Source organism: Trichinella spiralis (genome assembly GCF_000181795.1).
Source record: "Trichinella spiralis strain ISS 195 chromosome Unknown Scfld5, whole genome shotgun sequence".
Lineage (NCBI taxonomy): Eukaryota > Metazoa > Nematoda > Enoplea > Trichinellida > Trichinellidae > Trichinella > Trichinella spiralis.
The window spans coordinates 3748596-3768376 of record NW_003526944.1 but is presented as its reverse complement, the minus strand read 5'-3'; the positions used below and the strand labels follow the sequence as shown (position 1 = coordinate 3768376).

Below are 19781 nucleotides of genomic sequence, written 5' to 3'. Positions count from 1 at the left end.
GGTTTTCAGTGAATTTCCCATTCCAAACGCAGTGTCTTTGTCCACGGACGGCTTCAAACATAAAATTATTTCCAATATGTCAATAAGGCGAACGACCTCGCATGCAAAATTTTTATTTTGTTCATTTGTGATGATAAAAGAGACTAGTGCATATTTTTCATTGCGTTTATTTACTTAACTAATGCATTCTGGTTTGAAAAGAAAATTTAATTGTAACTTGGCCAAATATAGAAACACTTCTTATTACAGAAACTCTCATTTGATCTTTATTATCACGCATATTCTAAATACTAGAAATAATATAAATATAAGAAATAAAATGCATGCTCATTTAATATTATAAGCTGACTAGCAAAAAGCCAGAGAAACTGATGCTTTGAGGAAACAAATCAAATAAAATGACAAATCATACGAATGACAGTTATTTGAAAATTCAAAAATGACCTTGACATTTGAAATTACGTCAAAATATAAACTATCTGACAAAAATACGCCAAAACAAAAACATTGTCTTAGACAAAACACGCCTCCGCATATCTTAACTTGGAATTTCAAATTTCAAAAATGACCTACATAAATAAAAGTTATTGCAAAAAAATAAAAAGTATGTGGCTGCGCATTCTGACAAACAAAATTATGTGGAGAAAAACTCTCTTATGATGTACAATGAAAAATTAATATAAAGTAATAATAATGTTAAATAACTTATCGTATGGAAAACAATAATTTTTCTTACATGAATAACAGAAGTAAATTGGCGCTTTGTGATATTAGATCAGTTGAGTTCACATGGAAATTCAGCGCCATGTGCAAGTGTAAAGTGTAAATTGAAAAATTGAGCGTATTCTACAGTTATACCAGGATAACTGCAGAAAATAAATAAATTGAAATGTTAATAATTTCAGCCTTCAACTGCATATAATTGAAAAGTTTTTGATGATAATGATGATATAATCAATAGATTTGATAAAAAATGATGATATAATTGCATCTGTAAAAAATACTTTGTTTAAATTGCTTTTTTTGAGAAATTTAATAGTATTCTCTAGTCGAGAAGAACAAAATAGTTAATATTGTAAATTTTCAACTTATGTAAACTTTTTAGTGGGGTTTTCTATTAAAAGACGTAAAAGTATTTGTTTTCACAGCGTACTCCACAGTAGGACTTGTTTATCAGAAAATTTATGTCCAGTCCACGATCAAAAATTTGCATAAAAATTCTGGTAAACAAGTTGACGTTTGTTTACTTTGCAACTATAACTCACTAATTGCCTGAACTTTAAATATATGTACAAAACTTCATGTAATATTACTTTTTTGAGCAATTCAATGATATTTATTGTTCAGAAATAATGTAGTAATTATTGTTGTAAAGTTTCGCACAGTCTGTAATTGATGAATAATACCACACAACATATGTAAATATAAAATAGCAAGGTAATAATGTGGATGATGTAAAAAAGAAATGAGTCAAAACAATGGATGTTGTCCATTCTATAATTTTGAACAATTTAATACTGTGATTCTTACAGATTCTTTCAATTTATGAATGATTGTTTTGTTAAAACACTGAAACAAAAAAACAACAATCAAAAGAAGTAAAAAATATTTTAAAAAAACAAATATTTGAAAAAAATGAATTTTACACTCAAAAGCATAATTTAAATTCGAATGCTTCATGAAAATAAAACGATCGCATTTTATTATTAACTTATGATATTTGCTGTTCTGTATTGTACATTTGAGATGCTGAAAAATGGTATTAGATGAATAAAATTGTCACGCATAAATCCATCGGGCCTCACGTTGCTGACAAGCCCTTGGTATCTGTTAGCACGGACAACACACATCCTTTTGGCATAAGAGTGCGCAATCCAGAATGTCAACCTACAGTGGAATACGAACAAGCGGACGTTACCACTGCCAATAGCGATGAAATAATTTTTCTATTTATAATAAATCCTTAACATTATTTTATTATGGTTATTTATTTTTGATTTTTAATCCATATGTTTCAATGCAACTAATTTAAAAGAGAAATATTTATCAAAAAATGAATTTTCTAATCGAAATGAAAACGGGAGACGGAACTTGCCTGATTTGAGCATTTCAAAGCTTCTAAAATGCTGCCGGCAGTTGTAACATCTGCTGTTCAAACCAGATTTATATGCACAACTATAGATAAAAATGCCACACAACATATGCAAATTTGAAAACAGCAATGTAACAAAGTGGACGAGATATAGATGAAATTAGTGAAAACAGTAGATGCCGAGTATTTTTGAATTTTCAACAAATCCGAACCGGAAATTATTTGGATTCTTTCAGTTTATGGACGATCGTTTTCATAGTACACTGAAACAAAAAGAAAAACAATAAAATGAAGTAAACAATATTTTTCAAAAACAAATTTAAAAAAAAAAGAATTTTATAATCAAAATTTAAATTTCCGCGCCTCACGAAAATACGAATATTCCATTTCATCATTAGCATTTGATTTTTGGAGTTGTTCAATGAGTTTATTTGAAATGCAGTAGAGAACTGGCTTCTTTTACTTCCACTGTCGGCATTATCTTCATTATTCTCTGAATCAGCCATCGACTGCAATGCTACTATTGTTTTCAGAGCCAGCCTTCCGATGGTGTTTTTCATAGCTTGGTTGCAACTCATCCCATTGTTGGGGCTGCAAGAATCGCTACATCAACTGACAGTGAAATACAAGCAAGCAGATGGCTTCAATAAATTATTTTTCATATTTATAATTAAGATTACATCTATTTTTTATTTTTAATCTATTTGTTTAGAAATTTGCAGTATTTTTATTCATGTAATTTGCATTTAAATTTATTAAAATTATTTTGTTTTGTATTTGAGATGCCTAATATCATGAGAAGCATAGTTCAACTTTTGATAAAACTTTTTTACGAAGAAAATAGTAATAATATTAAAGGAATCGAAATAATTGATAAACATTTATACACCTTTTGGTGAATAAAACATCGTTTGGAGATAAGTTTTGTTTGCAGATTGTAAGATCATAAATTAACAAATATTATGAATATTATTTTAGGAAAAATCAGCGCAAGGAAAATATTTTGTTCTTTCAACATTAAATGACACTTCTACTATATTATGAGATAAGCAACGTGAAAATGAATAAGCGCATTTTATTCAAGAACTATACCACTGCTTCTTTGCTGAATTTAGTCTTCTATTTTGCCAGACTACACCCATGTCATGCATAATATTAATTTACAACAAGTGAATTTCATTTCATATATTGAATTTGCTATATCAAAAAAATAATTTACATTTTAATCATAATGGATGCAGGAATATGAAGTGATTTTCTTTTTCAAAAAACTTAATGATATCTACTACGGTTGGAATAGTTATACGCTAAATAAACAAGAGCATTGTTAATGAAAGAATAATTCTTAGATAACGCTAATCTGTGTAGTACGCGCGTAGCGTACTTGTCTGAAACTCAACGCCAAATTAAATATCCTTTATTTGTTTTCTTGTTAAAAATCTGAATACCTTAACAAACTGTTATTGAACATGAGCATGTAATATCCAATTTCAATAATATTTTGATGTAATTTAAAAATTAAATCCAACTTACAAAAGAATTGCCAACTTTCCATCATTTACAGATAAATGTTTGAATACAACAGATTTAAAAGTACTGTTGTTTGTACTGTTGCCAAAATCGATTGACCAATTTGAATTCAAATCTTGATGCTTGTCCGACGTTCCCTTGAAACGTCTCCAATTCTGCTGTCAATGTACACCATAAGCCTTCAATTATTTCAAATCAAACTTTGAAAGGAATGAAGAAAATTGAATTAGCATGCAAACTTTCATTTTGTTCATTTCTGTTGATAATGAAGCACAGAAACTATCACGCCATCATGCAAATGGTGGGAATTGAAAAAAAATTACATATTGCATGCAAATCTTTGAGTTATATTTCATGTTTAATATCTAATTTTCTTTTTTTACAAAATACAGTTTGAGGAAATTTAAACAACCAAATAGCGTTTTCTACAAAAATTTATTACAATATTCAAATATAGGCATGTATTTGGATGGAGGGATTATTTTGAATAAAAATGTAATTACCAGTATTAAATCGAAAAGTTCCAATTTATTAACAAAAACTGACTGATATGTTCAAATTCTTGAACTAGTGCAGAAACATTACTGTCGTTCATTTACCGAATTTATTTATTTTTTAATGATTACAAAATCTGTTTGAAATCATTTTCTTCAGTTTTCTCTAAATATATTTCTCTCACTGATTATTTACACGATATTTGTCTGATATCGCTTATTATATTTCATTCAAAAAGTAAATGATCATGTAAAAAGTTAGTATTATGAATTATTTTTTGAAAAAAATATTTTTTTGAATCATTGATACGATTTATTTCTCTTCATATATTTTGTGTTTATGAAATCCGTTATTTATAAATGAAAATTAAGAGCGACCCCCCAACTAAATTTTTATTGGCAAAAAATATTGACTTGTCAATAACGCTAATAATTTCTTAGTTTTTGGTTTCGTTTCTTTTTCTTTTATTTTGTCTTCTTTTCAATTTCTTTATAAATTTCTGTTTACCTTTTTACTGTAAACTTGGATATGTACTTACTTTTCTTTTACATTACCGTAAATAATAACTATACCCGTTTTGTTGCAGTGTTGCTGCTTGAATTCCGTTCGGATATTCTGCTGAAAATGTTGTCATTTATGCGTTGTGGGTCGTTTTCTAATGTCGGCTTGTCGGCTGTATTGAAACAGTCTACAAATGGTGGATTTTCATTGGAGTCAATTCGTCTGTTTGCGACTCGATCGTATCGTAGCGCTGGGCAAGCCGTTCGTCGCAAGACACTGAAAGAAGTTCTTACTCAACCGGCGACCGAAACACGTGAGATTTATTTATTTATTTGAAATAATACGCATCCTATAATGTAAGAAAAATTAAACTTGTTTTATGTGTTGTTTAGCTTTTTTTGCTGGTAAATTAGCTGTAGCTGGTGGGGCCGCATTGAGCATTGGTGCTCTATGTTACTATGGACTTGGTTTATCTTCAGAATCCGGTATTTTGGAACAGTCGATGTACGATCATTATACTTTTTCATGTTTTACATTATAATCGAAGAATGAAATTATTTAGGCTTTGGCCTGAATATGTACGAAACCGAGTTCACAGCACGTATCAGTATCTTGGTGGTAGTCTGTTGCTTACCACAGCTTCTGCTATGGCTGTCGCTCGAACTCCGTTCATCATGAATATCTTGACTCGAAATTCAGTTTTGGTGAGCAAAAGTGATGTGAAGTTAACTTTTTCACACGTTTTAAATTAAATCATTTTTAGGGGATGTTTGGAACAATGGCAGCGTTGATTGGAACTGGAGCTGTTTGCCAAAGTATTGCATATGACAAAGCAAAATTGGACGCGAAGCACATCGCGTGGGCATTACATTGTGGCACTCTTGGAGCAGTTATAGCTCCGCTGTCTTTTCTTGGAGGTCCGCTTTTGATTCGAGCAGCTTGTTATACTGCCGGTGTTGTTGGAGGTGAAATTTGATTTTTATTTATTTATAAACAAAGAGCTATTTAAAAGTTTAAGGTTTGTCCGCTGTGGCTGTGTGTGCTCCAAACGAGAAATTTTTGAACATGGGTGGAGTTTTAGCGATGGGTTTGGGCATCGTGTTTGCATCTTCGATCGGTAACTGGAAATTTTAATAAAGTGATTTATTCATGTCATTTGTGTAATTTTAAGGTACTTTCTTTTTGCCTCCGACAACAATGTTGGGCGCCAGCATGTATTCAGTTGTCACCTACGGAGGCTTGGTGTTGTTTTCGGGATTTTTGCTTTACGACACCCAGCGTGTTGTCAAAATGGCTGAGCATTATCCCACTTATGCTCTGAAACCATTTGATCCAATTAACGCGTAAGATTTGTTATATTTGAATTTTTGAATTAGCTTATCTTAATATTGTTTTTAATTTAGACAAATTGGAATTTATTTGGATACAATCAACATCTTCATGCGTATCGCGATGATTCTGGCTAGTGGCGGAGGCGGAGGGGGAAATCGTCGACGTTGAAAAATCGTGGCCAGAAGAAATTCATGGAGAAGAAAATTATATTTAAATTAGTGATTAAATTTTTTAAAGTTAGATTAACATTCAAAAGGAATTCAGAATGAATAAAATTTACCGAAAGCAATTTGAAAATTTACATAGCAGTAAATCAGTTGTCGGTAGTTAAAGTTATTGGTTTTTTCTTTCCTGTGCTTTCTTTTTCAATAACAGGGGTATCTCTTGGGACGTCTGGTAGAATGATCTGGTTGGTTTCGTTGAGCAATTGTTGAAAATCCTGATCGACAGCTTCATCGTCGATTCCGCTTAATGCATTTGAAATCAAATCACTAATTTGTTGCTGATATTCAGCTGAAACTTGAGTTTCTTGTAAAATATTTTCCACCTCGTCGAGGTTGAAAACACGATTAAGATTAGTCAAGCAAGCGTTTCCATCTTTCAAAGCAGACAAAACCGACGCTCGCACTTGTGCCGACTGAACGCCATGAATGAGTTGTTCCACTTTGTCCAACTGTTCTGCTAATTTTAATAATTCTTTTTCAAGAAAACGCTTCTTTCTCAAAATCAGCAAAGCCCCATCACGCTTGCCCATAGTTAAAAGAGTTCTCGCAACGTTTCGTTCACGTTCCATGTTAACGTGTAGCTGTTTTTCCATTTGCTTCATTCTGTCCCTTTGACATTTCAGCTGTAGCACTACTTGATCATGATCAGTGACACGTGAACGAGATTTACCAAACCAGTTGCCCATTAATCACACGTTGTTAGCCGCTTTTTAAAATGAAACTACATTATTTGCGATTACTACTAGTTAAAGAAAGCTACATGAACAGTAAAATTCATAAATACTTATTAAAAACTTATTATTGTTATATTTATATTTAAATTTTTTAAGTCTACTCAATCATCATGGGCCCATAGCAGTGCAAATCAACACTACTAACTGAAATGGACAAAATAGTTAAATTTATATCTACATAACGTGATAGTAATACTTTTATCGTAAAGTTACAAAATATCAAAACTAATAAATTTTACAAAGATATTTACCTAATTTATATATTTTGTAAAACTCCAATTCAGCATTGCTTCGACATAATTTATTAAAAATAAATATATCATAAATTAAATAAATATCAGTATAATTACTGTAATCAAAAGCTTACAGTAAACTTATTTGTGTTACAGTAACCATCTGTCTTTTAAGAGAAAGAAATATAAATATTTTTGGAATAGTTTGTATTCAGTTTAAGATACATCATTCTGTACGCGTTACTTTATTTAAAAAAAACTATTAAAACATATTTCAATCTTTTAAAAGTGCTTTAAATTTTTCACCATTTTGTTTTGCTTCCCACTATTTGGTACTCAAATTGTTATACATCATGTGTGACATGAGCTTAAACATACAATTAACAATTAGATTAATTCAAAATTGTATAAATACAATTTACTCAATACAAGCGAAGCATATCACCAGACCATGAACACAAAATTATTTCGATTTAGATATTTTGAATGTTTCCATAGAATACAAATTCACTCATATAGAACTTTCTGCTGTGTGATTTTCGTTCTCTTCTTTCCGCAAATCAGATATTTTCTCGTTCAAATTTCTATCAATAACTATCTTATCTCCAGGTTTGAATGGTGGCAATCCCAAATACGGACAAGTAGAGCAACGATATGCATCGCCGAGATAACACTAAAAATAAATAAAATGTAAAACAAACAAAATATGATTGAAACGTAGCACAACATTTCCACAAGACGATTTGGCATTTTTATCAGAATCGCCAGAAGCTTCTGCCAATCCACAAGTACAATTTTTGCATGGTCTTTTCTTACTGGTTAAGTTTGAAGAATCAGATAACTCACAAGGATCTCAAACAGAAATTAAATAAATATGGCAATCAAAAATACAATGCTATATATCTTTTACTTTTCACTGGCAAAATGACATTTTCAGCAATAATGATTTCATCCTCGTTGATAAGTTCATTATTTAAGTCTTCGTCTTCCAGCAACCAAACTGAACCAGATGGTTTTGCATCACACTCATTTGCTATAAATCCGAACAATAAAATAAAACTGTTCAAAACAGTATAACACTTACATGAAGAAACTGGAACGGTACTAGTAAATATAACACAATCTGGACTCAAATGCTCCTAAATTAAAAGGAAATCATTTTCATTATATACAATTGAAAAATTTGTTTACTTTCTCAACTTTGTTTCCTTTAAAGGCTTCGGTTATTTCTGCGAGAATATCATCGGAGTCGATTTCTAAAGCATTTAAACATCAAACTGCTTTTTCAAGCAACACAATTACATATATTCAAACTAAAAACCTACGTTTATTAAACTGAATAGACCTATTGTTGATAAGTAACATACATACTTCCTTCCTTCATATATACTGATATGCTTCCACCAGGAACAACTGAAGAAATCAGTTTTCTGAGCAATGAGACATTCGGTTCTGATGTTGTCAATAAAATGGCATTCAAATATTGATCATTATTGTCCAAAAAATCTAAGAAAAAATCATAAGAAAGATAAATCATCATTAAACGTTTCAAAATATGATACACATTTTTCCATTTTAAACAATATTTATCTAACCGAACAAATCTGCTAATAACTGCAAATTTACTACTCATCTACCTTCGTATAAAATTTTAAATTCCAAACTGCTTTACCTAATTTGTTAATGGAACGTAAAGTTATTTTAACAAAACAAACGTTTTCTTCCAAACAATCGCGTTCAGCCAGAGCTTTGCTAGTCCAGAATTTTCGCCAAGAAGAAATAGACTGCGGTTCATCGTCAACATCATATTGTGAAACAATTAGCAAAGGATGCAATTCTGATTTGTTCATCACCTGAAAAAATGAAATTTCATTCAATTTCAGATTTCATCCATTTCAAATACATTGAACATGATAGTAAAAATTAAAGAATGCGAAATAAACGATCAAGTATATATCGAGTACTGTATTTTATTAATCAGGAGTAAATAATTACTTTATAGCTCGTTATATTATGATGCTAAACAAAGAAAGGAAAACTTTTCAATTGAGTAAATGAATGAACTTCATAAAGATTAAATATTTCAAATAGATCTTCAAGCCATTACGCAAATTAAAATTATGTGTATTGTATAGTCAAAAAGAAAACGCTGTGAAGAGCAGACTTTGGACAGAATTGATTAGTAAATAAATTGCTATTTCAACAGTTGACTTAAAGTCAGATAAGCATAAGCCAACGATGTTGCATTTCTTTTTTAAAATGCAAACTGTATCTCATACTTCTTCAGCTTAGAATTTAAAACCACTTGAGGCAACTTTTACAATTTTACCACTCTTCAAGTAATCAACATTCATAATAAACAACAAATCAAAACAATTTACAAAACAAAGAAATTTTGTAGTTCTCGTACAACAAAGCAAAGCGATTTTTGTAACTGATTTTGGTGTTTATATTTATTTTTTGTATGTGTTAAATGCGTTTTATTAAAATTAAAGAATAAATTTACATTTTAAATTATTTTAAGCATTTTGTGTATTTTTTACGGTGAACGGATTTGTAAAAGTACTTTCCTACTGTATTTGTATAACATATATGAAGAACTTACTTGATTATCAATATGGAATAGTCCTTCTGTTTGTCAGATTGGCATTAGCAATATATATCAATTATACGGTCGTGGTATTTTTCGATTGAATAGTTAGCACACATAAGTGCTATACAGCGTTCAGTAGACGCATATTTAATTTAAAATACTTTAGAATTCGATTTTTTCAAGAAAATAAAAGGTAAAGAAACAAATTTACTTACATTGAAAACTGAACATCATATATCAAATTTATCACTAAAATTATTTATACTTGATATTCATTGATAGTTTTAAGATGTTATGATGTTGCTTAGTTGTATTAAATTGCTAATTGCTATTGTTTGAGGTTGTCATAAAACAGAACAGCGTGTCTCTTGACCGATATTTCAGTAGTGAACTTCTTTTTTACTTTGAATTTTTTATCGTTTTATTTGCTAAAAAAATTAAGAAAGAATTTAGATTAATTTACGATTGTTAGTATTTTATTGTAAAGAATTTGGAAAGAGAAAATTTTCACTTAGTGTTAGAATAAGATATTATTTTGTTAGTTTTAACAAGAAAATGAAACTTTTTTAATGAATTATGTTTGCCGCACTGAAAAATACTTTCTTTTAACATTGTAGATGTCAGGGGAAAGTAGCGTTTGCCATAAACTTGTTTTTGACTTTTTAAAGAAGAACTTTAACGAAGCTACTGCGCTGAAAATATATGGTGGCTCAAATAAAAAGCTTCTGAAATCGGTAAATCGAATAAATCTATATTTGTCCAGTACATAAATACTGCTTTTTACAGAATGAGCCAGCAAGTGACTTGGAGACGATTGTTCGCAATTATTTGTATGTGTACTGTTTGTTTACTTTTTATTTAATTTGTGTGACATGTATCATTTTGCTTTTTTATTTGGTGAATGTTTCTTCTCCAAAGCAAATTAAATTTTTTTTACAAAACATTGTTTAGAAGTGCTGACGCAATAGCAAACAAGAAGAGAAAGCTCGAATTGAATAAAGGTGAAATTATCTGTAAAAACGATTTTTTAAATTTACGGTTACTGAATAATATAATTTGCAGGTGTTGGTGCGCAGAGAGTTGATGCTGATAAATCCAAAGAAGTTGCTGTTAGATCGAAAAAAGCTTCAAGCAGCAGCGACACTAGTAGCGATAGTAGTTCTGATGAGGAATGCATTGTGGCCAATAAAATTGTACAGTCGATGAAAAAGGCGGTAGCGCATATTTATTGTATTTAATTTTGGCTAATGTATAATAAATCTTACATTGTAGACAAATGCACCTTATGCAGCCAAAGTTGAGAACAACAGTTCGGACGATTCAGACACGGAAAGCTCTGATGGTGAAGCGGCGTCTAAAAAAATTGCCGTCCAACAGGTGCCATCTTTACCAGGGGCATTGGCATCAAAAAGTCCTGGAATGAAGGAGACAAATAAGGTTTTGAATGGGTCATCAGTAAAGGTAAACAAAGTGATAATGCATTTGATAATTGGATTGTTTTTCATAATTTATAATTTCTGTAGAAAGCAGCTGCGCTGAATGTTTCTAAAGCATTGTTTCTGAAGCGGCAGATGATGGCAAAACAAGGGGAAAGCAGTGACAGTAGCAGCAGTGACAGTTCGGATGATGAGGCAACAGTGAACACAACGGCAACTTTGAATCAAAAAGGCAAAATAAATATGGTAGCGAAGAAGGCTGTCAGCAAAGCAGATGAAGAGAGTTCAAGCGACGAATCAGATGTGCAGACGACTCCAATCAAGAAAGCATTTGTACCTTTAAAGAAGCCAGAAAATTTGAAATCCGTCCCGAACAAAGAAGAAGTTAAAAAGTTGAATAAACAGCAAACACATCAGCTTGTGGTAGGGAAATTTAACAAAGCTGCGACGATACAGAAAGCGGGTAAAAAAGTAGCTGCAAGTAGCGATAGTAGCAGCAGTGAATCATCGAGCAGCGATGAAGCGGCGCCGTTGAATAAGAAAAGCTTGAATACAGTAGTGCAAAAAAAGTTGCCGTTGCATAATAAAAACGATACATCATCAAGCACGGATTCCAGCAGTAGTGAAGATGTTGAAACATTGAAGTCGGTTGATCAAAAAGCAGTTGCATTGACATCTAAAACTAAAGCTGAGACGGACTCCAGTTCTGAAAGCGACAGTTCATCGGAAAATCCTCCGCCTGCGAAAAAGCAGAAGCAGCTAAACAACCGTGGAATTGAACCGAAACATCCTCCGACGGTGGTTGGGAAAAATATTTTTGGAAAAAAAGAACAATCTTCTGACAGTGATAGTACCACTAGCAGCAGCAGTGAGGAGGAAGTAGAATTGAAGAAAGAAGTGAAGATGATTCCAATGATTTCGAGGATCGCCGCACTGTCGTCATCTGCTGTTCAAAGAGCGGCTTCATCATCCGAAAGTGATACTAGCACATCTTCTGAAGATGATCTTGCTGCTGCAAAGCCGATTACGAAGAAAACGACACAGTCGGTAGTCAGCAGCAACAGCAGCACATTGAAGAATCCAAAAAAGACTGTACGTAAATCTGACAGTGACACTAGTGACAGTAGCAGCAGCGGCGATATGGATTTAATTGATCAAGTGACAAAAGACAAGGCAGTTCTCAGCGCAGCAGCTTTTCAGACCAAGAAGAACCTTTCCTCCGTACAGAAAGAGAAAGTATCCGATTCGGAAAGTACAAGCAGTAGTGATGATAGCTCTTCGGATGATGAGCTTGTGAATAGTCGTTCTCAAGAAAAAGCGGGAATTTTGAAGAAAAAAGCGTCGAGCAGTAGTGGAAGTTCATCGACGACGTCGAGCGAAGAAGAAAAAGCAGAAAAGAGCAAGGAAAAGAAAAACAAGACACTGTTGCATTTGGAAAAGATGAACAGTTTGCCGAGAAGTGCAAAAGTGGCACCGCCCGCGGTGAAGCTTACTCAAGTGCTTATGCAGAAAGATGATGATTCTTCGTCCAGTGACGACGACGTACAGGAGAATGCGAAGACAACTGGCAAGATTACTGTTGTTGCAAAAGGAGGTGGCAAATCTGTTCCCGGATTGGTGAACAGTAAGAAAAGAGTCCGTGATGATGTGAGTTCGTCTTCAGATTCTGATGAAGAAAAGTTAAATGAAAGTCAAGCGAAGAAGCAGAAAATTCAACCATCATCATTATCATCATCACATGCACAAAAGAAACAAGAAACATCCGACAGTTCCAGTACTGATTCTGAAAAAGTGGAATTGTCGAATTTGAAGTCGAAAATTATTACACCGATGAAGCATGCGAAAAAGAATACCAATGAGAAGAAAATGTCGTCTGATTCTGAAACAACATCATCTGATGAAGAGGAAACTCAGGCCGTCAAGCAGCAGCAGCAGCAGCAGGCAGCTGCTTCATCGTCATCTTCTGTACGAAAGAAAGAAGCAACATCCGACAGTTCCACCAGTAGTGTTGATTTGGAACTGATGAACCTGTCGGATATGAAATTGAAAACGAGTACGCCGAAAATTATGCAAATGAAACCACGCCCGCTGTTGTTTGCAGCTCAGAGTAGCGGTGAAAAGTCACTATCAAAAGGCAATGATAGTGGAAAAGTGTTGAAGAAAAAACGACCTGCCGCATCGGATGATATGAATAAAAGTTTCAACAAGAGCCAAAATGGTCAGTCAGAAAAGAAGAAGAAAAAGATGAACGAAAGTAGTAATACAACGGATGGGGTGAGAAAAAATTTATTTGTGAAATGATTCAGAGGAGGAATATTGAATATTTTGCTTCTTGTGTTTTTTTTTCTTTGAAGAAACCGAGTCCATTTCGACGTGTTTCTGCTTCGAAAAGTGATTTGGACGAACCATTTCGTGATAATTCCTTCAAATCAAAAGTATGCTATTTTTTGTCGTGCAGTTTAATAATAATTTGATAATTTTTCGAATAATTTTACAGTACGATGAATGGGGTAAAAAGGCGTATGAAACTTTTTCCACTGTGAAAGGGAAGAGTTTTCGCAAAGAGAAAACAAAGAAGAAGCGAGGTACATACCGAGGAGGACGCATTGATCCAAACGTTACAAACTCGATCAAGTTCAGTACCGAATGAATTATTACTACAGACATTAAATTATGAATAAAAGTTTTTTTGGAAAATGGGTGTGAAACTTGTTTTTTTTTCTCAAATTACACGAGTAAAACATTTTTTGATGGATGCAAATCTTTTTTTGGTGTTTTTTGCAAGTGCAATTTGATATTTTTTTTAAAAAAGTTCCAAATTTTCACGTTTTTTCATGAGCAAGTTGTAATTTACAGTAAGTTCAATGCGAAGGCATGGTTTGGTTCCTTTAAAAAGATGTTCAAAAATATTTTTTTTCATACTATAATCGAAAAGTTTTATTCTTGTTACTTACTTTCTATTATTACTGTATTGTGCGTGAGAAAGCTCAAATCGGTCCGTTGGTTGTTGTTTATCAGTCGATTGTTGATGAAAATCTATCGACGACAAATTTGAAAACGACATTTTGTGTTTCAATTTTGGTTCTCCGCGCAAGAAAGCGATTGTTCTGCTGTGGAAGAATGATTTATGGAAGAGAAAAATAAAAAGTTGATCAGCAAAGTGGAAGAAATACTGAACGATCCGCCGCTGTTGGAACGCTTCGATGGTAATTTGAATAATTTGCAAATTTTGTGAAAACAGTTTGAGGTGGTGGTCGATTTGGTGAACTGTGGAATGTGGAAATTCATCGGTTCGTTGGTTTCATTCACACGTGATAAAATATGGTGATTTTCAGAACCGAGTCCAAATTGCAGCCCAATTCCCGACGCGCTGGTGCAAATTGCCCCGAAAGAGTTGGGCACGGTTGCCGACGGACGTTGGTCCGAGGATCATATCAAATTTGTCCTGATTGCTCTGGTCGAAATGGTCTGCTGCCTGACCGAGTCGAACCCGGAAAAGCAGAAGAAATTGTTTTGCGGTATGTTTTAAAATTTTGATTTTTTGATTTTTATTTTTCAAAGTTGAAAAAAAGGTTTTCAGTTTTATCTCAAACTCTCGTCGAACTCGGAGTAAGCAGTTGTAATTTGTCGCTTGCTTGGATCAGTCTGATTAATGATGTTAATTGATGTTCTGCAGTTGATACCTCCGTTGTTGATTTCCAATGAACTTTATTCAATTCGTCAGCAATTTTTCTTGTCCATGGCTCATTTGTTGGAAAAAGCCCAGTGCTTTTTGGATCCAAATGTAAATTAGCAGAATGTTTGGATTTTTTAATCGAATGTGGCTGGCAATTTATGTGGAAATTTTGATTTTCGATATTTAGAAATCCATTAAAATGCTCGAAAATCGATCAACATCATTTCCTGAATTGGGTGAGAAAAGTGTCGCTGCGTTGAATGAAAACAAAAACAACATTGCAATCAGTCGGTATGGAATTGATTTTGTGGAAATTTGCCAACTCGGCAAAGGTGGCTTTGGTCAAGTGGTCAAAGTAACGCTTGTGTTGTTTGTTTATAAATAAATCCATTCGTGTAAGAAGAAGTGAGCGAATTTTTGAATTTTCTATTCCAGGCTTTGAACAAACTTGACGATCAAGTTTACGCTGTTAAGAAAATTGAATTTTCGGTACTGTCTCCGGAACAATGTTTGAAAGTCGGTCATTATTGTTATATAATTTTTTTTTGATTTTACAATATTTTTCAAAAAAATGATAATTTTCTCAGCTGCTTGGCGAAGTGCGTTTTTTGGCCAGGTTGAACCATCCGAACGTGGTACGGTATCACTGCGCTTGGCTGGAGTTTGATCCGCAGGCGGTTGAAAGTCTGCCAACGTCGCCGGAGTCGTTGAAAATTCGAGAATTACAGTAATCTATCTATATGTTTTATTCGCTTAATGTATATGTTTTTTTTTCTAAAATTTGAATTTTTCAATTCAGAGATGTTTCGCTCACCAATTCGACCACCAACGACGACAACAACAAACGGGGCACATTTTCTCCAATGTTGTCGTCTTTGCGTTTGCCGCGGTCGCGTTCTTCGCCTGAAATTGTGTTCGCCTCGACCAGTGGCCAAAGTTTCCCGCCAAAATTGTTGGAAAATTCACCTTCTCAAGCTTCTTGTTCGTTGTCATCATCATCATCATCATCATCTAAGTCATCGTCGTCGTCTTGTTCCGGTTCAGAAATGAATTTTGCCAAAAAGTTGAAAAAAAGCAAAAAAATTGTACGAAGCTGTTTGTATTTGTGTATTGTGTTGTGTGATCGGTCAATTTAGCGTTTGTTCTTTTTTTTAGCCGAAAGCTCTGAAGCTTTATTTGCAAATGGAATTGTGCTCTTGGACGTTGAAAGATTGGATGGACGAACGCAATGCGGCGGTGAAATCGAATTGTTGTAATTTGCTCTATGCAAATTATCGAAAAACAAAAAGTAGGTTATCTGAATTGGAATTATTTTTCAGCTTCTCCGTTCGACTTAGTCAATGCGGACGTCAACGAAATCATCCTTCGCCAATTGGTCGAAGCGATCCAATACATCCACAGTCAAAATGTGATGCATCGAGATTTGAAGGTTGCTTGTTGTTATGTTAATTAATTAATTAATTCAAATATTTTTGTAGCCGAGCAACGTGTTTCTCAGTGGCCAAAAACCGCAGGTGCTTTTGGGCGATTTTGGTTTGGCTTGTCAATTTTTGTCTCCGGAAATTTGGTCCGAACAGGAGAACAACAACTTCACCAAAGTTGAACAACAACCTCAGCCGACGAAACAACACAGCAAAGCTATTGGCACTTCTCTGTACGCTTCACCGGAACAATTGAAATTGTCCACATACGACAATAAGGTTTGTTAGTGTATTTTTCGCCAATTATAAAAAAATGTAAATTTTCTTTTTTAATTGTGTTCTTCAATCATAGACTGACATGTACAGTTTTGGGATTATCGTCTACGAGATGTATTTTCCGTTCCAAACGGCCATGGAACGTGCGGTTCACATCGGTCGACTCAGACAACAAAGCATCGCTGAAGATTTTCAACAAAAATGGCCAGTGATCGTCAGTTGATCATCATCATTGATTGTCATGGAATATTTATTTTTTCAATCAAATTTTTTAGGCGGGAATTGTTTCGCAGTTGATTCAACAACAGCCAGCTTTGAGGCCATCAGCGGCGGAACTTATTCGCAGCGGACTTTTCAAAAGTGAACAAGATGTACGACGACGTTATTATCAAATATAAACAAACAAACAAACAAATAGGTAAACAACAAAATGTTTCCAATTTTTGTAGACCATTCATGCACTGAGAGAGGAAAATGCGAAACTGCTTCGCCAGTTGGCCATGTTGGAAGTTCGACTGCAACGATGCCGTTGTTCAATTGACGACGATTGATGAGGATGATCAACGACAGACAGACAGAAAATTGACCTCGTAAAATGATAATTTTTTCTTTTACAAAACAAAAAACATGCACGCCTATTTTTACACATGAAATAATCAATAAAAAAAACAATAATGTTGTAACTTTTTTGTTTTATACAATTGAATTTTAATTGTATAAAGAACAAAAGAAAATATATTTTTCACTATAATATTATATATACAGTATTATTATTATTATTTTGTTTTGTTCAAAGAGAATTTCAGTTTCGGTCTCGAACCTCCTTTGCCAAGAATGATCGTCTGTTCTTCTCGGACAATTTTGTCTTTTTCTTTTTTCAATTCTTGACGTTCCGTTTCAAGCATCCTCTTCGTTTCCAGCATCAGAAGTCGTTCTTCGTCCTACAGAGAAAAAAGAATTAATAAACAACCAACCACCACAACGTACGGATGAATATTTTATTTCATTATTATATTATGCAAATTTACTAATTTTCGTTTCGACTCTTCGAGCTCTTGCAATTTTGCCTGAAGCTGACGTTCCAGCTCTTCGCAACGCTGTTTCGATTCGGCCTGAAAACATTGTCCAGTCGATTAAAGCGCCAAACGTTCGTCATACTTACGCCATCTGTCGATGTGCATACAAGCCGACGGTTATTTTTTTTTTAAATATGCTAATCAACACACTCCAATATTGCACTGTTGTTTGTGTTTGTGCGTATATTGGAATATCAGAACGGAAAGAGGTGGTGAAACTTACAATACACACACACACACACATACGGTTTGGCGATCGTCCGCGTCTCATTTGCATAACAAATACCTGTCAACTCCAACGGAAAAAAAGCCTATGTTCAACGTACTTAGCGCAACAACAACAACGACAAAAATGACAACGAGACTTACAAGAACAACAACAACAACACAAATAGTTCAAAACTAAAAGCTTTTATTCAAAAATTAGACAGACAAAAAAATATTTATTGTAAAGTATTTTTCCTACGTATAAAATTGATTTTTATTTTTAGAAAAACAAACTACACTATTATACCAGTAGTCTAATAATACTCATTCATCCATTTATCAAATTTGGCCTACTTTTGTACCTTATCAAAAATACGGTCGACGACAATTAATACGTGCGTGCAAGTAAAAAGACCACCACTAACTGATGCTGATAAATATCGAAAGAATGAAAATTAGGTAAAATTTCAATCCAATTCGGTCATCAATTAAAAATTTGATTTGCCAAATTGCTGTATGAAAATGAAAATGAAAAATGGGAAATGAATATGAAAGATTGTGACCTCTCAGTGTTAATTAATCTTGTTCGAGCATGCCAATCGTACTGTATACATAATCACTGTTCGCGCTGAAGTTACACACTTGAATATGCCAGAAAATGCTCAACCGCGTCGCACACAATAAAACAATATTAAATAAAAGAAAAAAAAGAAAAACTTGCTTCACGACGTTGACAGGCGCTGATCTCTTCCTGCAATTCCATGCTAATTCGAGCTCGAATCTGAGCTTCCAAGTCGGACTTGGCAGCCGCCAGCCGGGATGCCACTTCTGCGTCCACATCGGCAATGCGGGCTTGCAGAAGTTGTTGAGCGCGTTTTTCAATCACACTTTCGTCAAGTGGAAAAATCGTCGCTTTCATCAAATTTGAACTGTCTACTTGTTGGAGAGTGGTGGTCAAATTCGACGAGTTGGTTCTCAAGCCGGCAGGCATCTCGACCGTCGTCGGTACAGTGCTGGTAAGTTTCAACTGATTTGCCATCAATAATTGTTCATTACTAGAAATAAATGTAAAACGTTGACAAAGAAAATATCAAAATTGAAATTCAAATACAGCACTGTTGGATTACGTAGTTGATGATGTGGCTGCAGTTCAAAGTAGCTAGTTGAAAGGAATGATTATTGGAATTGGATCCAGGCAGTGAAAATAAGCAAAGCAAGTAATCAGTGGTGCTTACCGACGGGATTTCTTCTCCTCGCGAACGTACTTGCTTATTTTCCCATCACTCAATGAACTACCAGAAGACGAACAACTGGCCGCTCTTTTCGTGCTGAACAATACAAGAGAGTATTGGTAATATTTTTCGAACAAACAAATATTTTATATAAATCAGTTTTTTTTCTTCTTGCTTTACCTTCGATTTCTTGAACGGCTCAATTCACGACGTCGTTTGTAACTGCTTTCAGGAGAACGATCCCTGTGACGTCTGCGACTACGAGCCCTGGACCTGGATCGTGTTCGACGATCACGATGTCTTCTATAGCGGGAGCGACTTCTGCTCCTTGAACGCATTTTTCTCACTTTTATTCAACAAACAGGGTATGGGAAATTTCTTTTCAACAGATTAATCGTAAAATTAAACTAATGCAAACATCGAACACCACACACCCGCCACACAATCAACATGTCACTACTGGCCGCCTATACTGTACTGTTTTAATGAAATTCAAGCTCTTATTTATAAATTTACAAAAATTATTTTTTAATGATTAACTTGTTTTTGCTTTATTAATTTATATATATTTTTTAAATTTTATTTCAATAAAATGAATTTATTAATTTATTATTAAGTTTATACTATTGAAAAGAAAACTTTCTCAACTTTTTGTATTTGTATTTATTTTGTCACTAAAGGGGAATGATTTTAATTATTTCTTTTTTCATTTATCAACAATTT

The 19781-nt window shown here is 33.6% G+C and overlaps 5 protein-coding genes across 5 annotated transcripts; 2 read left to right on the top strand and 3 right to left on the bottom strand.

The window, feature by feature from the left end:
- The first annotated feature begins 4645 nt into the window (after positions 1–4645).
- Tsp_08317 (growth hormone-inducible transmembrane protein) lies at positions 4646–6118 on the top strand. Its single transcript, XM_003375272.1, has 7 exons — positions 4646–4931; positions 5011–5122; positions 5181–5322; positions 5382–5583; positions 5637–5735; positions 5790–5961; positions 6022–6118. The coding sequence occupies exons 1-7, from the start codon at positions 4646–4648 to the stop codon at positions 6116–6118; spliced, it is 1110 nt and encodes a 369-aa protein (XP_003375320.1).
- A 145-nt stretch (positions 6119–6263) lies between these two features.
- Positions 6264–6860, bottom strand: Tsp_08316 (charged multivesicular body protein 6). The gene has a single exon (XM_003375271.1). The coding sequence runs from the start codon at positions 6858–6860 to the stop codon at positions 6264–6266; it is 597 nt and encodes a 198-aa protein (XP_003375319.1).
- Positions 6861–7005: 145 nt separating this feature from the next.
- Tsp_08315 (anamorsin) lies at positions 7006–9053 on the bottom strand. Its single transcript, XM_003375270.1, has 9 exons — positions 9045–9053; positions 8814–8994; positions 8513–8647; positions 8333–8397; positions 8202–8280; positions 8052–8174; positions 7839–7993; positions 7664–7814; positions 7006–7052 (listed from the first exon to the last, which is right to left on the bottom strand). Exons 1-9 carry the CDS (start codon positions 9051–9053, stop codon positions 7006–7008), a joined length of 945 nt encoding a protein of 314 aa, XP_003375318.1.
- A 1468-nt stretch (positions 9054–10521) lies between these two features.
- On the top strand, positions 10522–18218 carry Tsp_08314 (glyco protein hormone beta-5). Its single transcript, XM_003375269.1, has 15 exons — positions 10522–10564; positions 10797–10948; positions 11007–11195; positions 11258–12463; positions 12680–13087; positions 13277–13444; positions 13668–13755; positions 14506–14688; positions 14751–14827; positions 16002–16134; positions 16166–16275; positions 16325–16546; positions 16819–16924; positions 17464–17831; positions 18111–18218. The coding sequence occupies exons 1-15, from the start codon at positions 10522–10524 to the stop codon at positions 18216–18218; spliced, it is 3561 nt and encodes a 1186-aa protein (XP_003375317.1).
- Positions 18219–18517: 299 nt separating this feature from the next.
- Positions 18518–19396, bottom strand: Tsp_08313 (putative arginine and glutamate-rich protein 1). Its single transcript, XM_003375268.1, has 3 exons — positions 19239–19396; positions 19062–19154; positions 18518–18881 (listed from the first exon to the last, which is right to left on the bottom strand). Exons 1-3 carry the CDS (start codon positions 19394–19396, stop codon positions 18518–18520), a joined length of 615 nt encoding a protein of 204 aa, XP_003375316.1.
- Between the last annotated feature and the right edge of the window lie 385 nt (positions 19397–19781).

What these genes read in the sequence shown, in the direction of transcription:
- Tsp_08317 (XM_003375272.1), top strand. Translation starts at nt 4,646, where the DNA reads ATGTACTTACTTTTCTTTTACATTACCGTAAATAATAACTATACCCGT. An exon ending in TACTGCCGGTGTTGTTGGAG is followed by an intron (nt 5,584 to 5,636) that starts GTGAAATTTGAT and finishes TAAAAGTTTAAG; the next exon opens with GTTTGTCCGCTGTGGCTGTG. An exon ending in CGTGTTTGCATCTTCGATCG is followed by an intron (nt 5,736 to 5,789) that starts GTAACTGGAAAT and finishes TGTAATTTTAAG; the next exon opens with GTACTTTCTTTTTGCCTCCG.
- Tsp_08316 (XM_003375271.1), bottom strand. Translation starts at nt 6,860, where the DNA reads ATGGGCAACTGGTTTGGTAAATCTCGTTCACGTGTCACTGATCATGAT.
- Tsp_08315 (XM_003375270.1), bottom strand. An exon ending in GTTTCAATCATATTTTGTTT is followed by an intron (nt 7,815 to 7,838) that starts GTTTTACATTTT and finishes ATTTATTTTTAG; the next exon opens with TGTTATCTCGGCGATGCATA. An exon ending in CGAAAATCACACAGCAGAAA is followed by an intron (nt 7,053 to 7,663) that starts GTTCTATATGAG and finishes TGTCCATTTCAG; the next exon opens with TTAGTAGTGTTGATTTGCAC.
- Tsp_08314 (XM_003375269.1), top strand. Translation starts at nt 10,522, where the DNA reads ATGAGCCAGCAAGTGACTTGGAGACGATTGTTCGCAATTATTT. An exon ending in GCTCTTCGGATGATGAGCTT is followed by an intron (nt 12,464 to 12,679) that starts GTGAATAGTCGT and finishes GTGCTTATGCAG; the next exon opens with AAAGATGATGATTCTTCGTC. An exon ending in GTAGTAATACAACGGATGGG is followed by an intron (nt 13,445 to 13,667) that starts GTGAGAAAAAAT and finishes ATAATTTTACAG; the next exon opens with TACGATGAATGGGGTAAAAA.
- Tsp_08313 (XM_003375268.1), bottom strand. Translation starts at nt 19,396, where the DNA reads ATGCGTTCAAGGAGCAGAAGTCGCTCCCGCTATAGAAGACATCGTGAT. An exon ending in AGCCGTTCAAGAAATCGAAG is followed by an intron (nt 19,155 to 19,238) that starts GTAAAGCAAGAA and finishes TGTATTGTTCAG; the next exon opens with CACGAAAAGAGCGGCCAGTT. An exon ending in GAGGAGAAGAAATCCCGTCG is followed by an intron (nt 18,882 to 19,061) that starts GTAAGCACCACT and finishes ATTTATTTCTAG; the next exon opens with TAATGAACAATTATTGATGG.